Source organism: Alosa alosa, chromosome 8 (genome assembly GCF_017589495.1).
Source record: "Alosa alosa isolate M-15738 ecotype Scorff River chromosome 8, AALO_Geno_1.1, whole genome shotgun sequence".
Classification (NCBI taxonomy): Eukaryota; Metazoa; Chordata; class Actinopteri; order Clupeiformes; family Clupeidae; genus Alosa; species Alosa alosa.
In genome coordinates this window covers 6,409,032-6,432,364 of record NC_063196.1, presented here as the reverse complement: position 1 = coordinate 6,432,364, position 23,333 = coordinate 6,409,032, and the positions used below count along the sequence as shown (strand labels likewise).

Here is a 23,333-nt window from a genome sequence, read left to right as displayed (position 1 = left end):
GACATACAAAGAGATCGAAATTACGTTTCTCACTATCCCACGGTGAAGACAAGACATATTTTACCAATTTAAGTCCACAGACAAACATAACATTCAAGTAAACAAAAAAGTAAGTAAATAAGTAAATAAGAGGGCACATATAATAATGAAAAAATAAGAGCAGCAAAATTTGGTTGAAATTGTGCATAGACAGTCAATAAAATACTAGTGCAAAGTCAGGCCAATAAAAGGCTTGGGTAGTTCTGTTTGACCTAAGTAATAAAGAAAGTGGCATAGTGGTGCAAGTTATGTAAGAGCAGCAGAAGTGTTGTGTTTTCAGGACAACAACACCAAGTTGTAAAGTGTGCAAGTGTGCAAGTGTTCAAGTGTGCAAGTGGAGTAGTGCAGGCGGCCATTGTGGGTCCAATGTCCAGGATGTTATGTAGCTGAGGGTGGAGGGGGGAGAGGAGGGAGAGAGTTCAGCATCCTTACAGCTTGGTGTATGAAGCTGTTGGTGAGTCTAGTAGTCTTGGGGCGCAGGCTTCTGTACCTCTTCCCAGAGGGCAGTAGATCAAACAGATTGTGAGCGGGGTGACTTGCATCACTCACAATTTTGGTCGCCTTGCGGGTGAGGTGGGTGGTGTAAATGTCCTTCAGGGAGGGGAGTGAAGCACCAATGATCCTTCCAGCTGTGTTCATTTATAGCCGGGCCTCAGATTCGGACAAATAAAGGCCAGCCAGGCTGCCAGGCATCAGCCTACGAATTTTATAAAAAAGTAAATCATGCATAATTTAAAAAAAAAAAATAAAAAAACACAATTTAGGCTATCGTACACCTCTTTGGCTATACAGAATAAGGTTTCCATTACAGCACACATTCCATGAATGAATGAAAGCGGATGCCTTATCTCGCAATAAGCTGATGGAAATCCCGACACTCTTTCCAACTACATGAAACTTAATAGTGAACCATCATACCCCACAGATTTCGGTGATCATCAGTCCTGCTATTTAGCAATATAATCAAACAGTCCAAACGTATATTAAATCCCAAATCGAACATCTGCTTTTGATAGCCTACCGCAGCGGTTCCCAAACTTTTTTTCCCAGCGTACCACCAGCTACATCCTGACTCGGCTCGCGTACCCCCACGACTTTAATACCAGCAACATGTTTCAAAAAAAGTTTGGACGGGGTAACAAAATGCTGGAAAAGTTGTATAATGATAAAGAAAACAAAAGGAAGAATGTTTCACAACTAATTAGGGTAAGTGGCAACATGATTGGGTATGAAAAAGAGCATCCCAGAGAGGTAGGGTCTCTTAGAAGTAAAGATGTAGGGGTATTCATCACTCTGCTTAAAGTTGTGCGTACAAATGATGAAACAATGTCATTTTAATGCTTCTTAACATGAAAATGTGACTTATTTGGGGAGTTGATACAAGGAAGTTTATTGTCACATGCATATAGTTACTGGAAGTAAGAAATGCAGTGAAATTATGTCTGGTGTCAGCCTATTTGTGCATTAATGGGGGTAAAAAGTGCAGTAGAAGAGGGGTTTAGTAGATTAAGTGGCAAGGGCTGCATAAGAAAGGTGGGGGAGGATTAGGATTGGGGGGGGGGCACCAACAAGAAGCACCCAAGAGCAACAGGGGCAAGGAAAAACTCCCTTACCAAGGAAGAAACCTTGGGCAGATCCACGGCTCAAGGGCTAACCCAACTGCCAGGGTCTTGGTGTGTGTGTTGGGGGATGACAGGGGAGATGGGATAGTGTGCTGTGTATGTGGGGAGAGGGCAGTGTGCAATATGTGTGTTGGAGAAGCTTCCTGATGAAATAATGTGCTGTGTAGGGAGGGGGACAGTGTACTGCAAGTATGATGAAGGGACTTACAATTGCAAGTAGAGTACTGTATGTATGATGTATGTGAGTGATGACCGTGAAGATGTGTGTGTGGGCGGGAGGGGAGTGGAGCAGTGACTGTGTGTGTGTGTGTGTGTGTGTGTGTGTGTGTGTGTGTGTGTCATGAGTGCTGAGGAGTGAATGAGTGCAAATTCAGTATAGTGTGAATTCAGAGTTGGGAAATGTTTGAGAGTGCTGAGGAGTGAATGTGTGCAAAGTCAGTATAGTGTGAGTTCAGCGTTCGGATGGCCTGGGGATAAAAACTTCTCCTGAGTCTCTCAGTTCTGGCTTTGTGACTACATAGGCGTCTTCTTGATTTCAGCGGTAGGAATAATCCATTGTTAGGATGAGAAAAGTCCTTCAGAATCTTTTGGGCTAATAGGAGTACTCTTCTGGAATAGATATCTTGTAGAGCAGGGAGTTGAGTTCTTATAGTATGTTCAGCTGAGCGCACTACTCTCTGCAGAGTACTACAATCTCTAACTGTGGAGTTCCCATACCAGGTGATGATGCTACCAGTTAGAACACTCTCAACCGCTGAAGTGTAGAAGGCCTTCATGATGATTGATCATCTACAGGATATAATTTTATTAACATTCAGAGAATCCAGAGAAATCTTTGCAAACAAGGGATAGATCTGAAAAACACATTGGATGGCCGTGGTCTTTTGGACCTCAGGTGGCACTGCATCAACACCAGACCTGTCATTGTATGGGCTCAGGAAAACCTCTGATAACCATTGTCTATGGGCACAGTTTGATGCTCAATTCAACACTGCAGCCAAAATTGTAACAGCTAAAATTGTATTGAGACATGATATAGAAAACACCACCCTCTTATCAGGGCCTGAGCCTGTTTAAAATGGACTGAGGTAATGTGGAAAAAGGTCCTGTGGTTAGACCAATCAAAGTTTGCCATTCTTTTTGGAAATCATGGACTCATCTGGGCTAAAGAGGAGAGGGCCTATCCAAGTATCCAACTTGTTTTAGTGCTCAGTTCCAAACCCAACTATGATGATGTGGAGGAGCATTAGTGCCTACAGCATGGACATCTTGCACATTTGGCAAAGCACAATCAATTCTGAATGATAGGTTTTGAGCAACATATACTGCCATCCAGGCAATGTCTTTTCCAGGGACTACCTTGAATATTTCAGGAAAACAATGCCAAAATGAATTCTGCACATATTTAAATAGTAATAGTCCATAGAGGAAGAGTCCAGGTGCTAAGATGGACTGTCTGCAGTCCAGATTTGTCCAATTAGGTGCATAATGGAATGAAAAACATGACTAAGAATACCCCATACAGTTGAGCAACTGAAGTCCTATATCGGGGAGTGATGGGATAACATTTAATTCTCAAAACTGTAGCAAATGGTCTCCTCAGTTCATAAACATTTACAGAATTTTGTTAAATGAAGAGGTGAAGCAGCACAGTGGTAAACATGCTCCCGGCCCAACTTTTTTTGAAACATGTTGCTGGCACCAAATTCAAAATTAACATACACTTTCCATGAAATAGTACAAATTTTCATTTTCAACATTTGATATGTTGTCTATGTCCTTTTTGCTTCTAAATATGGGTTTACGAGACGTACATATTATCACTTTCTGTTTTTATTTACATTTTACACAACTTTTTCTGTTTTGGGGTTGTACAAGCCTGCCCCAAATAAAGGTGCTGTGCTTTGCGCAGCCTAAATAAAAGACACAGATACAGACACAGACAGGTCCTGCGCGCACGTGTGTGTCTCTGCATGGGGCCAGTAGTCCCGCATCCAGGCTAACCTGACCCTAGCCAGATGAATTTCGCTCCGCCCGAACCGATCCATTGAAGTGTTGCTTCAGAAGGCTGGGCCTAATCAAAAAAGGCTTGCATATGATTGAATAAGCCACTTGTCCGTCATCTATTGACGTGCTACTTCAACCACTCACATCGAAGCCAACCCGTGACGCTAATAACAGTCTCACAGTCGCTTCTACGCTATGTCACATCTATGAAACTCCCGCCCTGCGTCCTGATTGGCTGTACCATAAAATCGGTTGCAGAAATCACTCTCAATGGAAGAGGTCCCAGATGAATGCGAGTGAAGCTAGGCGGAGCTAATTCATCTGGCTAGGGTCAGGTTACATCCAGGCCACTCCATTATTAAATTAAACTTATCAGACAGCGCTGTAAAATGTGTGCTAAATTTTCATGTACCACATCAGCATTTTTGTTCAGTGAATCTTTTGTAAATTGCTTTACAATTAGCGTCGGGCCTTCGTTGGCAGCCTTCTTTATCGCCTGGCTCGCCTCAGCTGGCAGCCATTCACTCCTTCCTCTGCATGTTCTTTTAAAACGTGCATCTTTTTCTCTCGTTCTGGGAGGTAGCCTCCCGAAAATTTGCACTGCTGCCTGCTTGTGCCTTCATGTCGCCTAAAATGCTTGATTGCATTGCATTCTCCACATTTTTAGCTACATTTTCATGTACCACAGCAGCATTTCTGTTCAGTGAAAACTTTTGTAAATTCCTTTACAATTAGCGTTGGGCCCTCGTTGGCAGCCTTTGGCTTGCCTCAGCTTGCCACTATTCACTCCTTTTGTCTTCATTAACATTCCCGGTAGAATTCTCAATATTTTTGGCCTCTATGTGTCCAGTAACATAGTTTGTCAGTTTTTGGTCTTGGATTTTGTTAAATAAATTTCTAAATATCACCTGCTTGCTGCAGTTTCGGTCTGCACATCCTTTTAAAACCGCATCTTTTTCTCTCGTGAGCTTTTAATCTGCTGCTGGCTTGTGTGTAAAATGCTCCACATTTTACCAAATTTTGGTGTACCACATCAGCATTTTCTTTCAGTGAATCTTTTGTGGCCCCTCCTCTTGGCTGCCTTCACTCCTTCGTTTTCATTAACATTAATCTTTTTGGCCTCAATAGTCCAGTTAGGCTACATAGTCTCTGTCTGTTTTTGGTTTTGGATTTTGTGAAATACATTTCTAAATAAATGCGGCGAGACTTATATGTTTTTTTCCCTGTTCATGTCACATTTTTTGACTGATGCGACTGATACTCCGGGGCGACTTATAGTCCAGGAAATATGGTAGTGATTTAGGGATGTTATGTTGTATAGGGAGGGATGTTATAAATGCTTGCTAGTTGTTTCCACCATTGGAAATCCCCTACCTATAGCACAAATAATTTGACACCTCTCCTAGTGTATCTGAAAAAGAAATATTGGAGCAAACATTGCTACTGGTAAAAATGGAATTGTTGATATCAGTTCACCGGTAAATCAATTGACATTTTTACTAGTGAAAATTTACATTTTTGCTATCAACATTGTGACTAGTGGGAGGTGAATTGTACATTTCTTTAACCGGAATATCTAAAAGTCAAAATGACATTTTGAATATAAAGAAAAAAGAGAGTTTGCAGAGGCACTCTGAGGTTGAAAAAGTATAAAAAGCCTTAAAAAAAAGGCTTTTTATACTTTTTCAACCTCAAAGTGCCTCTGCAAACTCTTTTTTCTTTGGATTCTCACTTCACCCGTCGCAGAAGAGCACCTGAGCAAGTAATTATCTGAAGTCTCCTGAGCGCCCTAAGCCCTTTTGTGTCTTCTTGACATTTTGAATATGTTGTCTTGGAATTGTGACTAGTCAAAAAACAATTGTTGATAATATGGAATTGCAATTACTTACACTGACTAAACGTTAAAACAACTTGCCATATTAATATGCTTTCTGGACGACCTCCAGACTTTCTCTATTTTCTGGTGAGCTGCTCTATCAGTTGTTAATGTGGTGTGTGTGTGTGTGTGTGTGTGTGTTTTTTCAGGGTTTGTGCGTTTCCTGGAAGGCTACTACATTGTGTTGATCACCAAGCGCAGGAAAGTAGCAGACATCGGCGGACATTCAATCTATAAGATCGAGGACACCAACATGATCTACATCCCTAATGATTCTGTGCGCGCCACACACCCAGACGAAGCCAGGTGTGTGTGTGTGTGTACACAAGTAATTGATTTTGTTGAACTGAATTCGATGGTTTATTGAAATTTATTTCAGATACAGATATATTGAATATATTAATATTGCCATTAAACATTTGATCTATTTTATTGATGACCTCAGATACGTCCGGATCTTCCAAAATGTTGATCTCTCCAGCAACTTTTACTTCAGGTAATACCGTGTGTGTGTGTGTGTGTGTGTGTGTGTGTGTGTGTGTGTGTGTGTGTGTGTGTGTGTGTGTGTGTGTGTGTGTGTGTGTGTGTGTGTGTGTGTGTGTGTGTGTGTGTGTGTGTGTGTGTGTGTGTGTGTGTGTGTTCTTCAGGTTACCTTGGAAATGTGTGGTCGCTGTGTCTCAGAAGTGTGATGTTCCGTGCCGTAACATGTGACTCGTCTGATTCATCTTTTGTCTTTAGACTCTAAGGTTTCTCTAATCAATCATAATAAAGAGGCTGAGCTACAGATTACTGTGTGTGTGTGTTTATGCTCACGTGGCCTATAGGTTTCTATCAGGAGACTACTATACTAATACTATATTAATATGTCTACATATGTATTACATATGTATTTATGTGTGAGTGCATGTTTGTGCCTACAGCTTCTTGTATATTGTGTCTGTGTATATTTATTTATTTATTGTTTATTCTAAATATTGATTCCTGCAGGAGGCAGTTTGCAATTTGGGCATTTCAAGCCAAAGCCAAAGCATCAGTCAAATGAATAAGTTCTGTGTGTGTGTGTGTGTGTGTGTGTGTGTGTGTGTGTGTGTGTGTGTGTGTGTGTGTGTGTGTTGCATGGCCTCATGAAACCCCACCATACACAGGTGTGTGAGAGTGATACATCAGGTCAGGCTGCGGAGAGGAACGTTGTCTGACATTTGGAATAATAATGAAGTGATAACCTGAGATTGCAGAAGAAATGTCATAGCTCTCCAGAGAGATTGGTTAGTGTGTGTGTGTGTGTGTGTGTGTGTGTGTGTGTGTGTGTGTGTGTGTGTGTGTGAGTGAGTGTGAAGAGATACAGATGGATGCAGACAGATCCACAGACGCACCAAATAGAGGAGCGAGTTGTTCCGTTAGGTCACCAAGGGCGACTGAATAGCCTCATCTACCCTTAGATTATCTGTAATAAACTCTGGAGTGATCTGAATGCAGAGGTTTGAAGTAGGCCTCTGAAGCAGGCGGCACAATGGATTATATAACGCATATATAATATGTGTGTGTGTGTGTATATGTGTGTCTGTCTGTCTGTCTGTGTCAGACAGAATGTGGCTTTGAATGTGGACGCAGTAGCAGCAGGCCATCATGGGGTGTGACATATGTTTGTCAGTAGCACTCCATGCACACTCCTATCACAACTGCCAAACACACACGTGTACACACACACACACACAAACACACACACATGCAAACAGATACATCCTAAGAAACAGAAATATCTGTTATTAAAAGTTGAATGTCCATACTCACACATGATAGAAGGGTTTAACTTAACTGTCTGTCTGTGTGTGTGTGTGTGTGTGTGTGTACACAGTTACAGCTACGACCTGAGCCACTCTCTGCAGTATAACATGTGTGTCTTGCGAGCTCCGTACGAGGGAGTGGAGGGTGAGGTGGAGGCAACCACTACCAGCAAACAAGACAGCTTTGACATCTTTGAAGATGAGGGCCTTCCCACGCAAGGTGTGTGTGTATGTCTGTATGTCTGTCTGTCTGTCTGTCTCTGTCTGTCTGTCTGTGTGTGTGTGTGTCTATGTTTGAGTGTTTTAATCTTTGTTGTTGTTTTTCTTGCTCTGTTTCTTTGATGATGTTCAGTCATGTGAACATATCTCTACCAACACGTGTGTGTATATCCATGTGAACATGTGGATTGTTTTTTCTGTGTGTGTGTGTGTGGGTGTGGGTGTGTGTGTGTGTGGGTGTGTGTGTGGGTGTGTGTGTGTGTGTGGGGGTGTGTGTGTGGGTGGGTGGGTGGGTGGATGTGTGCAGTGGTTAATGGCGTCAGGAATGAGCCCTATGGCAAGTACGTATGGAATTGTCGTCTGTTTGACAAGGTCAAGGAAACCCTGCATCCTGATTGGCTCCTCTACATTATCCATGGCTTCTGCGGCCAGTCCAGTATCCTTTTGGCTCCTGTAATGCAGGTAGGGTGGGGATCTGTATGCATATAGGCGTTAGGTGACAGGGCTGCAACAATTAATCAGCTATTCGATTATTTGTCTCCTAAATGAATCACCAACTATTTTGGTAATTGTTTAATCAGTTTGTATAATTAAGGAATTTATGGAAAACACCTAAAAATTCTCTAATTGCAGCTTCTTAAACTTGAATGTTTTCATGTTTACTTACTGGTACTCATCTTTGGCATGTGGACAAAATTATTTTAAGGACTTGATCTTGGGCTTTGTGAAACAAAGATTGTTATTTATTGATCAAGTAACTAACCGGCCAATTAAGAAAATAATCAACAGATGAATCGACTATGAATATAATCATTTGTTGTAACCCTACCCGGTAATGCAGGTAGTGTGGGAGGGTCTACTATTGTACATACACATACATGGAGACATTGGGCATTGGACTAAACAGTTCTAAGATCTACCAATGCTCCTTCTTCAGTGTTTCGTCAATGAGCCCACGATGCCTCCAGAGGGCTCAACAGTTAATTCTGGCGTACCAGAACGTACCCCCTCCCCCCCGTCATTTTAACCCGCTACTTAGATGCCCAGGGGGGGTATTTCCTCTTCCCTGGCTGCGCCTCTCTGCTGCCTCTGACATGGCTTTGATGGCTACCCGCAGGCCCACTTTGTGGCCTGTTCATGATGCCGTAATTCCGCCTTATTCCACGCAGGGCGGCTAGCTGCTCTTTCATGCTGTACATTTCCCATGTTGTCAGCATGTCTGAGAGCTTCTGTTGCCTCCTCCACTGCTCTGGCTGCTTTCCATTTGCGCGAGGCTGCCTAGGTTGGTGTGTTATTGCTCACCATCAAGTCTCCGGATTCGTTCAGCGGCATCTGGAGTCTAGCTTTTGGTCAGTGGTGAGGGGCAGCTTGAGGGCACTCAAGTACTTGTCTCTGTACTGGTCGTTAACGTTTTTAAGAAAGTGTTCTAGCCAGAAGGCAGTGTTGTTTTTAAGAAAGTGTGCTAGCCAGAAGGCAGTGTGGTAAAATTTAAGTATTAATCCACAAAGAGGCAAAAAGTATTGCCGACCGTACGGCAGAGTACAAAGCTTTAATCACAACGCTGGAGACGGGTTACAATCACACAAGCATCCTAATGACCATGAGCGCAACATGTTTGTCTTAGACAATGTCTTACCACTATTTATAGAACTAAAACTGGATAAAAAGGGCATTCTTGATGGATTACATACAGAGGAAATAAAAGAGCTCATGATGAGACAACACTGTTATTACTCCAGACTCCTTAAGGAGGTTGACCTCAAAGCTCATGGACAAAAGTTATCCTTGTAATAACTAATGTAATTTGTAAAAACCTTGTAATAACTTGTAATTTAAATAACATTTAATTAAAAAAAAAGTTATCCTTTAAAAAACAACTCAAGTAGACATTTAACAGCTGCATTGTTGATAGTAAGAAAGTGTGCTAGCCAGAAGGCAGTGTTTGTTTGATTTACGTGATGCATATTAAGCATGTTATTGTAACAATTATGAACAGTTTAAGTTGTATCAGGAAAATACTTTGCATTGTACATAGCCAAAGAATGTGCCTTAAGCCTCATACTGTACATAATCAAAGCTAATTAAACGTAGAATTATGAAAACATAATTATATAAGTATATTTTTCACTTTTGAATAACAGGCCAATGAAAAGCTAGAAATGTGAGCATATCTCTAAGTTCTCTAACAACAGTGTGTGGGTGTGGGGAGAAACAAAGAGAAAGTACGAGGCGAGTCAGCTTGCTTCATGTGCTCGTGTCGAGAAAAGCGCTATATAAATGTAACTTGTTGTGTGCTGAAGTATACTTATTATGACCGCCCGGCGCAGCTTAAGGGTGGTCATATAGGTTTAGTCAGATTTTTTTTTTTTTTTTTTTTTTTTTTTTTTTTTTTCAAGATGCCCAAATTTCCGTCAATGAGTCCCGGGACACTGAAAGACCGGGGTACACAAAACTTGGTGGGCATGTACCCCCACATGGATAGCATGGAACCGTCATTCTTCGTTTTGATCTGTAGCCCTCCCCCGCTGGACTGGACCCCCCGAAAGGAGGGTAGGGCAGACACAGTTCTCTGTGAATATCTTAAGAACTGTAGGGCCTAGGATGACCAATTTTTTCCGTATGTTTGCCTCCAGGGGTCATGTTAACCCATTCCATGTGCACACATGTGCATAAACAGATACACACGCACACACATACATTTACAGTAATCATAATGTTATGACACATACTCACACAGTAGACATATGTACGAATGCATGCACATGCACAAACACACATACGCAGGCAAACACACAAGCACGCACATACACCCACACACACACACCCACACACATAAACACAAATTTGTACACTGCACATGCACACAATTCAATAATTTTTCCCCCACATCTACTCCCTGAATTTTTGGTCATTGATACCGGGACACCGAACCACCGGGTACATGAAATTTGGTGGGTATGTAGCCCCACTAGACTTTTAGGGAAAATTTCATTTAGGCCCCCGGGACCACCCCCCCCCCGTGCTGGGCCCCTGAACCGCAAAAAACAGTTGAAGAATCTTTTATGGTATGTTGGTCTCAAGGGCCCACATCAACCTGGCTCCTAATCATAATTTTATGTGTATGATTGACCTGGCATTCTCTGGGGTATGCCAAGTTTCGTAGAATTTCATCCATGGGGGTCTAAAAATTAGGTTATGTGTACATTTAGTGACTGTACACTCATTGGCCTGTAAATGGCGGTGCACACATATACACATGTACACACACAGGCACCCACATACTATCGGTATTAGAACGGCCGATACATAATTACAAATTCAGTAGGATTAAAAAGAAAGCCAAAATAAATATTCATCATCATCATCATGGCTGCATTTTCAGTATTGGCTAGAAGTAGTCGCTTGTCCACTAGATGGCGCATCGTTGCAGTGAGACGTAATTTTGTTGGAAGTTAAAAGTGGGTTGGAAAAAACAATGGACGCTTCCTACAAGGACTGTAATTTACTGCAGAGAACATCTAATAAGTATAGGACGATGTTCACATGAAGTGTAATTCCCATTTCTTCTTGAAGCCGAAATAAATCTGAGGATGTTTATCGGACATGCTTGGTTTTTACTGCAGGTACGTTAATCTTGTAATATCAATAAGCTTTATTATTTATTTGTTTATTTGTATAGCACCTTTCATACACAGAATGCAGCTCAAAGTGCTTTACATTTGAAGCATGTAACACAATAATAGTCAGTCAGTCATTATCAATCACTTTTCTTTGCTGTTTATGTTATACTCAGCAACATATCAAAAATATAGAAAATGACGCCATAAGACTGGCAGCCTTAACCCTCTTACCCCCACAAGCACGCCATATGGCAACTGTGGCAAGGAAAAACTCCCATATTCCAGGAAGAAACCTTGAGCAGAACCTGACTTAATAGGGGAGCCCATCTGCTTCTGGCTGGCTAAGCCCTCAATAGTAGCAGATGTAGAATAATCTGAAAATGTAGTCTACAGGATAAGATGAGTTAACTAAAAGCTTTCCTGTACAGGTATGTTTTCAGATCTTTTTTAAAAATATTTACTGAACTCGCCTGCTTGATGTACAGAGGCAGGGTGTTCCATAGTTTGGGGGCATAATGGATAAACGCAGCTTCTCCACTTTGTTTGTGGAGCACTTTGGGTACGCGATTAAAAGATTAGAATTGGATGATCTAAGTTTCCTTTGTGGTTGATAAGATATTAAAAGCTCAGAGATATATGAAGGTGCTATGCCATTCAGAGCTTTGTAAGTAATTAACATAACCTTAAAATCAATTCTATAGGAAATAGGGAGCCAGTGCAGTTCAGCCAACACAGGGGTGATGTGTTCTCTCTTCTTAGTCTTAGTTAAAAGTCTAGCCATGAGAGTTCTGTATGAGTGCCAATTTCTTTAGATGTTTTTGGGAAGACCAGTGAAAAGTGCATTGCAGTAGTCTAACCTGCTAGTGATAAAGGCGTGAATTAGCTTTTCTGCATCTTGTTGAGTTAAAAGGGCAGCACTTTGGCAATGTTTCTCAAGTGGAAATAGGCTGTCTGAGTAACTTTACTGATATGGGGCTTAAAACTTAACTCTGCATCTAAGATGACACCGAGGCTTGTTACTTTTGGTTTGACCTGGTGTGCCAAGTTCCCCAGATTACTAAGAATAATATCTCGCTTTTAGTTTTGGTCCAACCAGAAGTACCTCTGTTTTGTCATCATTTAGTTTCAAAAAAGTTTTGCTCATCCACTGATTAATGGAGGTTAGGCATGCAGTGAGGGAGCAAAGGCCATCTGGGTTAGTTGACTCCACAGAAAGATACAATTGGGTATCATCTCATGAGCTGTGGAAGTTTACATTATGCTGACTTATGACGTTTCCCAATGGGAGCATATATAGAGAAAATAGCAGGGGACCAAGGCAGCTCCCTGGGCCACACCAAAAGGCAAGTCATGTTTTCAGATACATGATCTCCTAGACTGATATAAAAATCTCTGCCAGTAATGTAGGTTTGAAACCAGTTTAGAGCATTATCAGAGAGACCCACCCACTTTGCAAGGCGGTGAATTAGGATGCTATGATCAATGGTGTCAAATGCCGCACTCAAATCCAGAAGAATAAGGATTGAGACTTTGTTTGAGTCGGTAGCTAGTCTGAGATCATTGACTATCTTTACTAGAGCCGTTTCTGTGCTGTGATTTGATCTAAAACCTGATTGGAATTTTTCAAGGATACTGTTTTTTGATTGAGGAAGGTATTTAACTGATTGCAAACAACTTTTTTCAAGTACTTTGCTCAAAAAACGATAGATTTGATATAGGCCTGTAGTTGCTCAGATTGGTATGGTCAAGTTTTGACTTTTTTAAGTAAAGGTTTCACAACAGCGGTTTTAAAAGCAGTTGGAAATATACCTGTTTCTAATGAGGTATTTATTACCTTGAGAAAAAAAGGAGCTAAGCCATCATATACTTTTTTGAGGAATGTAGTAGGGATTGGATCTAAAACACATGTTGAAGAGCGGTTTGAGTTATAATTTTACCAAGCTCAGATTGAGTAATAGTGCTAAAGGACCTTAATTTTGGGGGGCTGTTTTTGGGTGTACTATCAAACATATTACTTGTGTTACCAATAGCCTCCCTTATAGAAATGACTTTGTTTTTGAAGATGTCTGCAAATTCTTCACATCTTAGAGAGGATGCCTGACTGAGTGTATCAAAAGGTGTTTGATGCAATAGCCTATCAATGGTAGAGAACAACACCCTAGAGTTTCCACTGTTTTCAGCAATTACCTTAGAGAAGTGGTTCCTCCTCTCATTCCGAATAGCTCTATTATAATTTGCAATTTTTTCTTTTAGAATGGCACGGTGAACCTGTAACTTAGTTTTTCTCCATGTTCTCTCAGCTTTTCTACATGATCTTTTTAGATCATGGATATTTTCGTTCATCCAAGGTGTCAGTTTGCTACAGGGCCTTTTTTTAGTCTTTAAGGGTGCCACTCTGTCAAGCAGAGCGCCTAATTCACGATTAAGAGCCTCTACCATTTGATCAATGGGATGATGTAAAATATCTAAATTTATGGAGTCTATAAGAGCTATGAACTGCTGTTCTGCTCTAATGTCCAAGAGTCGCGATTTGATTGCAATTTCGGGATGAATTTTTGGAGTATGTAGTACAATATTAAAAGATACACAATGATGATCAGACATATTTATATCATTTACTGATAAGTCTGTGACTTCTATCCCTCTGGAAATGACTAGATCGAGGGTGTTGCCAAGGTTGTGGGTGGGTCCTGTAACATGCTGCTTTAGCTCTAAACTGTCCAACACATTAAGGAACTTACTGGCTTTAGCATCAGTTGTCTTATTGACATGAATATTGAAGTTAAGCCATTTACAATTATCCGATCATAGCTAGTGATGATGAGCGACATAAGTTCAGAAAACTGGTCGAGAAAGCCAGTCCATAGTTTAGGAGGGCGGTATAAGGTTAATAGAAGTACAACTGGGTCAGCCTTCAGAGTGAGGGCAATATACTCAAAGGAAGCGACTACCAAAGTTGACTTCGTGTGCAACTATATTTGTTTGAGAGGATGGAGGCAATTCCACCACCTCGTTTGCCTTGTCTAATTGAGTGGAAGAAATTATAATTTGGGGGACAAGTCTCAACAAGAACAGCTTCGCTGTCTGAAGTCAGCCAGGTTTCAACAAGAAACAGAAAATCCAATTTTTTTCACTAATAAAATCATTGATTGCAAAGGTTTTGGTAGTAAGTGCACCTATATTTAGTAAACCCATGTTAGCTGAAAATGCCTCTGGCTTTTGAGGAATATGCTGAGGTATGGAAAGAATATTTGTTAGGTTTCTAGTTTTAAATTTGTCTTTTTCTTTTTACTATACGTTGGGTAGAAATCAACGTTGGAATAGAACTATAAGCATAAGTCATGCTATTGCATGACGCAGCTTGATCTATGGTAGTAGTATTGTATGTTACCCTGCAGAAAACATTCTCAGACCCATCCACATGTATAATGCCATTCAATCAATACCTGGGGGCGGAATCTGTAATATTTTCTACAGAATGTCAATGTCTCAGTGTGGGGACGCTATGTTGTCAGAGAGTAGCCTGGCTCCATGTTGGTTTGGGTGGAGACCATCACGCTTCAGCATACTGGGCCTCTCCCAGAACAAGCCCCAGTTGTTGACATAGGGATGCTTAGGGAAGCGCAGTAGCGTTTGAGCCAGGTGTGGAGATCGAACAGTCTGGACCATCTCTCAGCACCTTTTCTGTAGGTAGGGAGAGGCCCAGAGATGACAAAGCGTTTTCTGTGCCCATCAGAGTGGTGATGAGAGTTTTGTAGTTTTCCTGCAGTGCTACTGACTGCTTATCTCTGATGTCGCTCGTGCCCACGCGGTAATGATGATGTTGTTGACCTTGGTGTGGCGGGCCAGGATGCTTGGGAGTTTCTGCTGGATGTCAAGGACCTTGGCACCAGGGAAGCAGTAGACCTTGGAGGGACCGCTACATGATGGGGGAATGCAGAGGTCTCTAACCATGGAACTGCCGATGACCAGGGTGGAGGTTGATGAGGTCCGGGAGGAGGGGGTCGGGGCGCCGACTTTGAGGAGGGACCAGGATGGTTGTCTCGGGCTGGAGGGGCTCCTCATCCCTCGGTCAGAATGGCATAGCGATTTTCCAGTCGTTTAGGTTGGGCTGGGCCTGAGTGCCGTCGGACCGTCTGCCGTGCTTGTGATGCTTGCTTCTACGCCATGGCTCAGGCTGGTGTGGAGTGGAGCTGGCCAGCAGAGCAGGCTTGGTTCTCAGCAGAGGCCGGGGAGAGGCAACAGGGACAGAAGTTGCATTAGTGCATGGCATGGTTAAAGTATTGGAGGACAGAGTGAAATCAGGGCATCTGGCATTTGTGTGTGTAAGAGAGGTAACGTTACTTACGGAGAGAATGGTGTCGAGGAACTGGGAATAAGGAATAAGGACCTAGGTAATGTTACCGTTAGCGTTGGTTGAGTGATGGAGGCATTTGATTGATTGCATTTGTAGAAAACTATAAATGCGGTAATACCAAGCAAATGTATAGCAGCACTGTTTGTATCTTTCGACTGTCATTTATTGCACGTGCTACAAAATCATTCTGTGCAATGGAAGATTTACCAGCGTTACACTACACCGGTCTGATACAGTTTTGCCTATACATGCGTGAGACTGAGACGCCTGTTTATTTTGTTTTAAGTGCGTGCAGGGTGTGAGAGGGGAATCGATGTGCTTTGATTACAGCTTGGTAGTTGTAGTCTGTGAAATTAAAAAGCACGTGTGTGAAGTATCCAAACAATGACACCTTCATTTCATTATGGCTGCTTTAGCAACACACCTTAAGCTACTGTGTAGTGGGTCCCATTTAGAAGTGGCTACTTCATTCGCGCTTTCCTTGACTCATGGAGCTGCGTGAATGTTATTACAACTTTTAAGCCCGCGATATGACAGTTTAAGTCCGCTTGATACTGTAAGGCGTAAGCCATTGGTTTCAAAGGAGATTTTATTTGTGTAATAGCCAGCATAGCCTATTGACAATTTATGTTGTAAATAGGCCTACCTTATAATCCTACCTGTAGCTTAGGGAAGCTAACAGCTTTCTATTAGGATCTAGTTTGTTAGTTTCCGTTTTGTCATAACTCCCTGATGCATTTTTGCATTTAGAATAGCCAGAGCGTGTATATCTCAATCGGGAAATTAAACAATATCGGGTGCCTATGGACTAGGCTGGGTGAACCCAGCCTGATCTGGCCGCTATTTATTTTTTGATTTCTTAAAAGATTGAGCTTGGTCTGATGAAAGCCAGACTAGCCATGGACCTCAGTTAAACAATGCATGGGAACATGAATCAGCCTATATTTGCACTAACAATAACGGACAAAAGCTCTTCAACTTTGGCCCGTTAAAATGTGTATGAACAGTCTAGCGACGCATTTCATCAAGGCCCATTTGGACATGTCAGTTATTTGCACCACTGGTTAGATGTAAAACAGCGTTTCGTTTCAGACTAGGCTACTGTTACTTAATTTGTGCATTAACAATAACGTTTCAGACTACTGTTACTTAATTTGTGCATTGACAATAAAGTATTACATGAACTAAAGATGACTAAAATCTTATGTAGAAGAAGAAACATTCACAAAAAATCCATCCATCCAAAAATGACCTTTGTTTTTGATAGCTGTTGAAAACGGCATGGAACTGACAGAGATGTTTTTTTTTTTAAATACATAAAAAATAAATAAATAAATAAATAAATAACATTATGCTGATACCTTTTGCTTTTCCCAAATACAATGTAGCCTACAGGTGTAAGTGACCTTTCATCAATCCAGTTGCAATGGATGAACTGTGATGAACTGCCCTACTTGTGATTGTTTAGAGATTTTAAAGGTTTATAACAATGCTACATCTTCTTTGGCTATTCTACAATCTATTCACCTTTTCAGCACCAGTAGGCTACTTTCTGTGCAGCCGCACACACACACTCAGGCATGCCAAACAAGCATACACAAAAGTTTCAAGAGTGGGTGATGGAGTAAAATATGGAGACAAATTGAAGTGTGATTTATTTTCGCGGAATGGATGTACAGGACTGAGCGGCGGTCATATGTTGTACCGCTATGCGGTACATCTAGTTCTGCTTATTTTGTCATATTAAGACTGTTTCTGTGTCTGTACATTAATGTATATACGTGTGCGTTTTGAGGTGTACTTTGTATGTGTGTGTGTGTGTACCATTGTGTGTATTGCCCCTAACCCTGCTGCCGCAGAGCTGTTGATTTACGGGCGGCCGGTGCACGTGAGTCTGATTGCTCGGCGCTCCAGTCGTTTCGCTGGCACCCGCTTCCTGAAGAGGGGAGCCAACTGTGAGGTAACCACATCACCATGACAACACCCTTACTGTTTCACTTAACCACGACAAGCCCATCTTACTCCCGCACACCAGTGTTGGACAGTCTCAACATGTAACAACCTTCTCTGCAACCTATTACAACGTCAACACTGTTAATAAATTTCAGACTGAACCTCGTCACATTTTGTGACTATATGTGTTGTCTACCTTTCTTGTATTGGTTATGTTTGCTTGGGTAAAACAAGCTTTGTATTAAATGCTACCAATCATGCAATGTGTATTGTGCATTATGTTTCTAGATGTTCTTGTAAATATCCATCTAAATTAACCTTGTTAATGTTGTTGTAAATATCCACCTAAATTATAGGAGATGTGAATAAGGCTGTATTATGCTTATAGAGTCAATCAATACAATCATTTGTGCGTGTGTGTGCGCAGGGAGACGTGGCCAATGAGGTTGAAACGGAGCAGATCATTCACGATGCATCGGTGATGTCGTTCACGGCAGGCAGCTACTCGTCTTATGTGCAGGTGCGCGGATCTGTGCCTCTCTACTGGAGCCAAGACATCTCCACCATGATGCCCAAACCACCCATACGCTGTAAGTGTGTGTGTGAGAGGGAGAGGGAATATTACTGTGTGTGTGTGTGTCTGTGTGTGTGTGTTTGTGTGTGTTTGTGCGTGTGTGTGTGTGTGAGGGAGAGAGTTTTAGAGGATATGTGTGCATGCGTGTATGTGAGTTTGTTTGTGTGTGTATCTGTGTGCACATGTATACATTTATGTGTGCTTGACTTAATACCTCCTTCCTTGAAAACAATTTTTATTCAACTTACACTCATAACAGGAGCGCTCACACATAACAGGGAGAACAGCTGGTTTCAATCTTATGACGTGGCTTCAGGTGTTCCAGGCCACTCTCTCTCTCTCCTACTGACTGTCCGCTGACGTGTCCAGAGGCTTATGGGGGTGAAAATGAGCAGTTAGCCACTTACTTACTTTCTCACTGCCCTGACACACATTCCAGATCCTACACAGCCAAACAGTGTTAAAATACAAACCGGGGGTGAAAATGAGAGGTCAGCGCGGACACCTCTACGTCCATGTCAAGGCTCCACGGGCCACCTGCGAAACCATGTGGTCCTGTGAGTGCAGCAAGGTCACCGAGACAGACGGCCACGGAAAGGCCGGTAACGAACAAGAGAGCCCTGCGGGGGAGACTGGGGGCGAATGCAGAGGAGAGGAGAAAGGGCACAGGGTGCAGTGCTTTAACTGCAGCTCTCTTACTGAACATCACCACTTCAACTTGTGTAGTTCAAGTTCAACTTCGGTCTCATGTACTCCTATGAATGAAATAGTAGTAATAAAAAAGGTATATTAATTGTGTGTGTGTGTGTGTGTGTAGGAGGGGGGGTAATGGGGCCTCTTCCTTCCTCTCTCTGTGTTTCACATCCTCTACCCCCCAACCCCTCAATTCAAATTCAAAATCAAAATGCTTTATTGGTCACTTATATTGCTATAGCAATTGTTGATACAATAAATCTGAAAATGTCACACGTACACGTCAATAGATTCATAGCAAAAAAGAGTATATGATTCTGCGTATGTGTATGAATGTATGCTTGTGTGTGTGCGTGTACTTGAATTTATTTGTCTGTATTGGTCACACTCTATCTCTCTCTCTCCCTCTTTCTGTCCCTCTCTCCCTCCCTCCCTCCCTTTCTTTCTCTGACTCTCAGTGGACCAGGCGGACCCATATGCCCATGTAGCTGGGCTGCACTTTGATCAGATGCTCCGGCGTTTTGGCTCACCCATCATCATCCTTAACCTGGTCAAGGTCAGTCCTTCTGCGTCCTTCTCCTGAGTCTCCCTGATTCTTCTTATGGTGGGGACACCATCACCTTAGGCTATGTTCACACTTGCCTGTATTAGGGCTGAAACGATTACTCGAGTAACTCAAATAATTTGATTACAAAAAATGATGGAGGAAAATTATCTGCCTCGAGGATTCGTTTAATTCCTATAATTTCCGTTATGTGGCCTGCTCAGCTCAGGGATTATTGTTTCACACTGACTGTTATTACTAAGCCGGACACCACTTTCAGAATTAAGTTGCCACAATGACGGAGAGCCAAGAAACCATCCGTAAAAGGCAGAGAACGTCCAAAGTTTAGGGATCATTTCAAACTTAGAAAAGAAGACAAGGTGCAATGTGTCCACTGCAAAGCACTGAACTGAACTGGCGTACCACAACAGCACATCAACGATGATTCAACATCTGAGCCGAAAGCATCCAGTTATTAAAGGAACATGCCAACATTTTGGAAGTTAGCTTATTCACCATCTCTCCCAGAGTTAGATAAGATGATACACACCCTTCTCGTCTCTAAACATGTAAATGATAAAATGTTGGTGCTCTTACTGTATGTCACTTTTGGGTGCTATAGGCTAGTTAGAACTGCCCACCTCAATAAACTATGCTAAGCTATGCTAACGGTGCGTGCTTTAAGCTGAGTTACTGCATGCACAGAGACGAGAAGGGTATGTATCTTCTTATCTAACTCTGGGGAAGAAAGTGAAAAGGCTAATTTCCCAAAATGTTGGTGTGTTCCTTTAACATCAGCTCACCAAGCGTAGCCGACACAAGGCAACGTAAACATTGATGTTAGCTGATTTAATGTATTAGCAAGTTAGAACGTATGGTTATTTGTAGCGGCTGTAGCCTAGAGTCAATATGATGTTAAGTTGTGGAAACTTCAAGGAATAAACTAATTCATGTAAAATTGCAAGTGAGCGATACACCAAAAATCTCATCACACACTCATCTCTCTCTCTCTCTCTCTCTCTCCCCTCCCTCCCTCCCCCCCCCTCTCTCTCTCACACACACACATACCTTTAAGTTTTCCACATTTTTTATGTTTCAGACTCATCTTAAAATGAATTCAATTAAATAAAAAATCTCATCAATCTATTCACAATACTCCGATACTCCACAAAAAAGCAGGTTTTTGGAGTGTGTAAATTTATAAAAAAAAAATAAAAGACTGAAATATCTCATTTCCCATATCCCAGATACTTTGTGGACATGGGAGAACCTCACAGACAACCATCAGTGCAGCACTCCACCAATCAGGGCTTTATGTTTGAGTGGCCAGACGGAAGCCATTTTTTGACGGGAGTTTGCCAAAAAGCACCTGATCGACTCTTAGACCATGAGAAGTAAAATCCTCTGATCTGATGAAACGAACACTGAACTATTTGGCCACAATTCCCTACACCATGTGTGGAAGAGCTGCACTGATGGTTGTCAATCTGTACGAGTTCTCCCATGTCCACAAAGGAACTTTGGATTCCATTCATAGTGACCACTGGGTCCTTGGTTACCCGTCTGACCAAGATCCTTCGTCCTGGATTACTCAGTTTGGCTGAGCGATCAGATCTTGGAAGGATGACGGTTGTTCCAAACTTTTCCATTTGAGAATAATGAAGGCTACTATGCTCTTGGGCATTTTCAACGCTGTAGAAATGTTCTTGCATCCTTCCCAAGATCTGTGTCTTGACACAATCCTGTTTTGCAGGTCTACAGGCAATTGTCTCAACTTCATGGCTTGGTTTTCTCTCTGACATACATCAACTGTGAGACCTTATATAGACAGATGTGTGCCTCTCCATATAATGTACAATGAATTAATTTAGGCACAGCTAGACAATCAAGTTGTAGAAGCATCTCAAGGACCATTGAGGACCACCGGAGCTCAATTGTAAGCATCATAACAAAGGGTCTGAATACTTATGTAAATAGAATATTTCAGTCTTTTATTTTTTTTCACGTTTACAAAACACTCCAAATGCCTGCTTTTTTGTGGAGTATTGTGTGTAGATTGATGATACATTTTAAGATGATTCTGAAACATAACAAAATGTGGAAAACTTGAAAGGGTCTGAAAACTTTCCAGTTGCAATGTATGTCTGTGTCCTCCATGGGTTCCTAACTGTACATTTGCTCTGTGTGGACTCTTCCTTATTTCCCCTACCCACCCTGAGCCCTTGTAAGGGTGCTTCTAAGGGTACGTCTGTGAGTGTGTCCTCCCTGTGGTCCCCTCCATATCTGTGCACTTGGCAGGCTGGTGCCGCTGAAGAAGTCCCGTCTGTTCACCGTGTGCTGAACATGATGGCCAATCACAGCATTATCCCTCCCAGTGCATCACTTCTTGTTGGCCAATCTCACTTTGATAACACTCATCGTACTAGCAATGGATCATTACACCCTGTGTGTCTGTGTCTGTGTGTGTGTGTGTGTGTGTGTGTGTGTGGGTGTGGGTGTGTGTGAGAGAGATTGATTATATGTGTGTAGAAGAGAGAGTTTGTGTGTGTCTGTGCTGCTGTGTTTATGTTTATTTGAGTATGTTCATGAGTGTGTGTGTGTGTGTACAGCACAGCTGTATCTCTGACTCAGCCGACACACACTGAGAGGATTATAACCCCAGCCTCACGTTCAACACATTGGATATGTCACACAAAATCCCACCTGTGTGTGGGTGTGTGTTAGGGACAGTGGCTATCGGGTGTCCTTTATCACGTGGATATACAGGCACGCACGCTTACAGACACATGCATGCAGACACACATGCATACAAGTCAAGTCAAGTTTATTTATATTTCATACACAGATGTCATTCAATGTGCTTTACATAAACAAAAGCAAACAGTAATGGGTCATTCTGTGTCAAATCATACAGAATCTATGAAAATGGTTGCTGTACCGCCTCAAGGTTTGTTTACATAATATTTAGGTCCTAGAACTTAAACATTTAAATATTTTTGTTCCATATCAACGTTTTCGTACATTTTTTCACCCTTGAATTTTCATCAATTTTACACTGGCAAAATGTCTCATCATGGAGGCCATGTTTGGACATGAATATCTTAAAAAGCTTTACTCCTAGTCTGCCCAATCTTTTTAAGATGGAAGACAAACATGTTCTCTGTATGACTGGACCATTACACATTTGTACTGCATGCCTATTCGTTTTTATATAAGGCCCTAGATTTGGAACAAAATGCAAAACTGGTGAAATTGGGGTCTTTGGGGGCTCATTTGTTGTACCCACATGGCATCAATCAGTATTTAGTCTGCAAATACAATACTTTGTTATTGTCGAGCCAATATTTGAAGTCTCCATAACAAATGCACTTTAACAAATGCACTACCTACCCCAAATACCATTTTAGAAGGACTAGGGGTAGGTAGTAGGAACCAGAAAATCAACGTGGGAATACCTTTGTTTATAGTTATTTCATGTACAAAGTGTCAATGATGTACCATGTTTCCTTCATAGATAAATACACTTACTTGGTTACATTGTATACTTATGCATTTTCATTCTTGTCCCTGAAGTAAAACAATGATTTTGACACTATTTATTTATCTATAGTACAATATTGGCACTATGCACACTAAATACCTATACTCTGAGCTACTACCACTTAGATTCCCATGTGCCTACTACAGTAGCTACCCCACATACCATTTTATTTGCTTGCAAATGACTGAAAATCACAACCTTCCTATGTTTAATACTTAAAATCTTCAAGCCCATTAATAAAATATTGTTTATTAAGTAAGGGATAATGTATAGAACGCCGGTCATTATCGGGAAAATAAGTCCCGACAGGGCCTTATGGGGGGGTCTTGCTTCACTCTGAAGGGACTTATTTTCCTGATAATGACGGGTGTTCTATACATTATACTGCTTATTGTACCGCTTCTTATCAAAACGAAAAAATAAACTCCACATGATATGTCTCTTTACATTTATTTGTTACGGTTTCATCATGGCTTTTACTGAGAAACAAATAGTTTGCAACAT

The 23,333-nt window shown here is 41.7% G+C and overlaps 1 protein-coding gene across 2 annotated transcripts in view; it reads left to right on the top strand.

The window, feature by feature from the left end:
• Positions 1-23,333, top strand: part of fig4a (FIG4 phosphoinositide 5-phosphatase a) — an 87,130-nt gene that overhangs the window by 15,792 nt on the left and 48,005 nt on the right. For both annotated transcript variants that reach the window (XM_048250109.1, XM_048250110.1), the window contains exons 5-11: positions 5,694-5,850; positions 5,990-6,040; positions 7,400-7,548; positions 7,855-7,983; positions 17,384-17,484; positions 17,905-18,067; positions 19,203-19,300. In XM_048250109.1, coding sequence (XP_048106066.1) covers positions 5,694-5,850; positions 5,990-6,040; positions 7,400-7,548; positions 7,855-7,983; positions 17,384-17,484; positions 17,905-18,067; positions 19,203-19,300 — 848 coding nt within the window. The remainder of the gene's footprint in view (positions 1-5,693; positions 5,851-5,989; positions 6,041-7,399; positions 7,549-7,854; positions 7,984-17,383; positions 17,485-17,904; positions 18,068-19,202; positions 19,301-23,333) is intronic.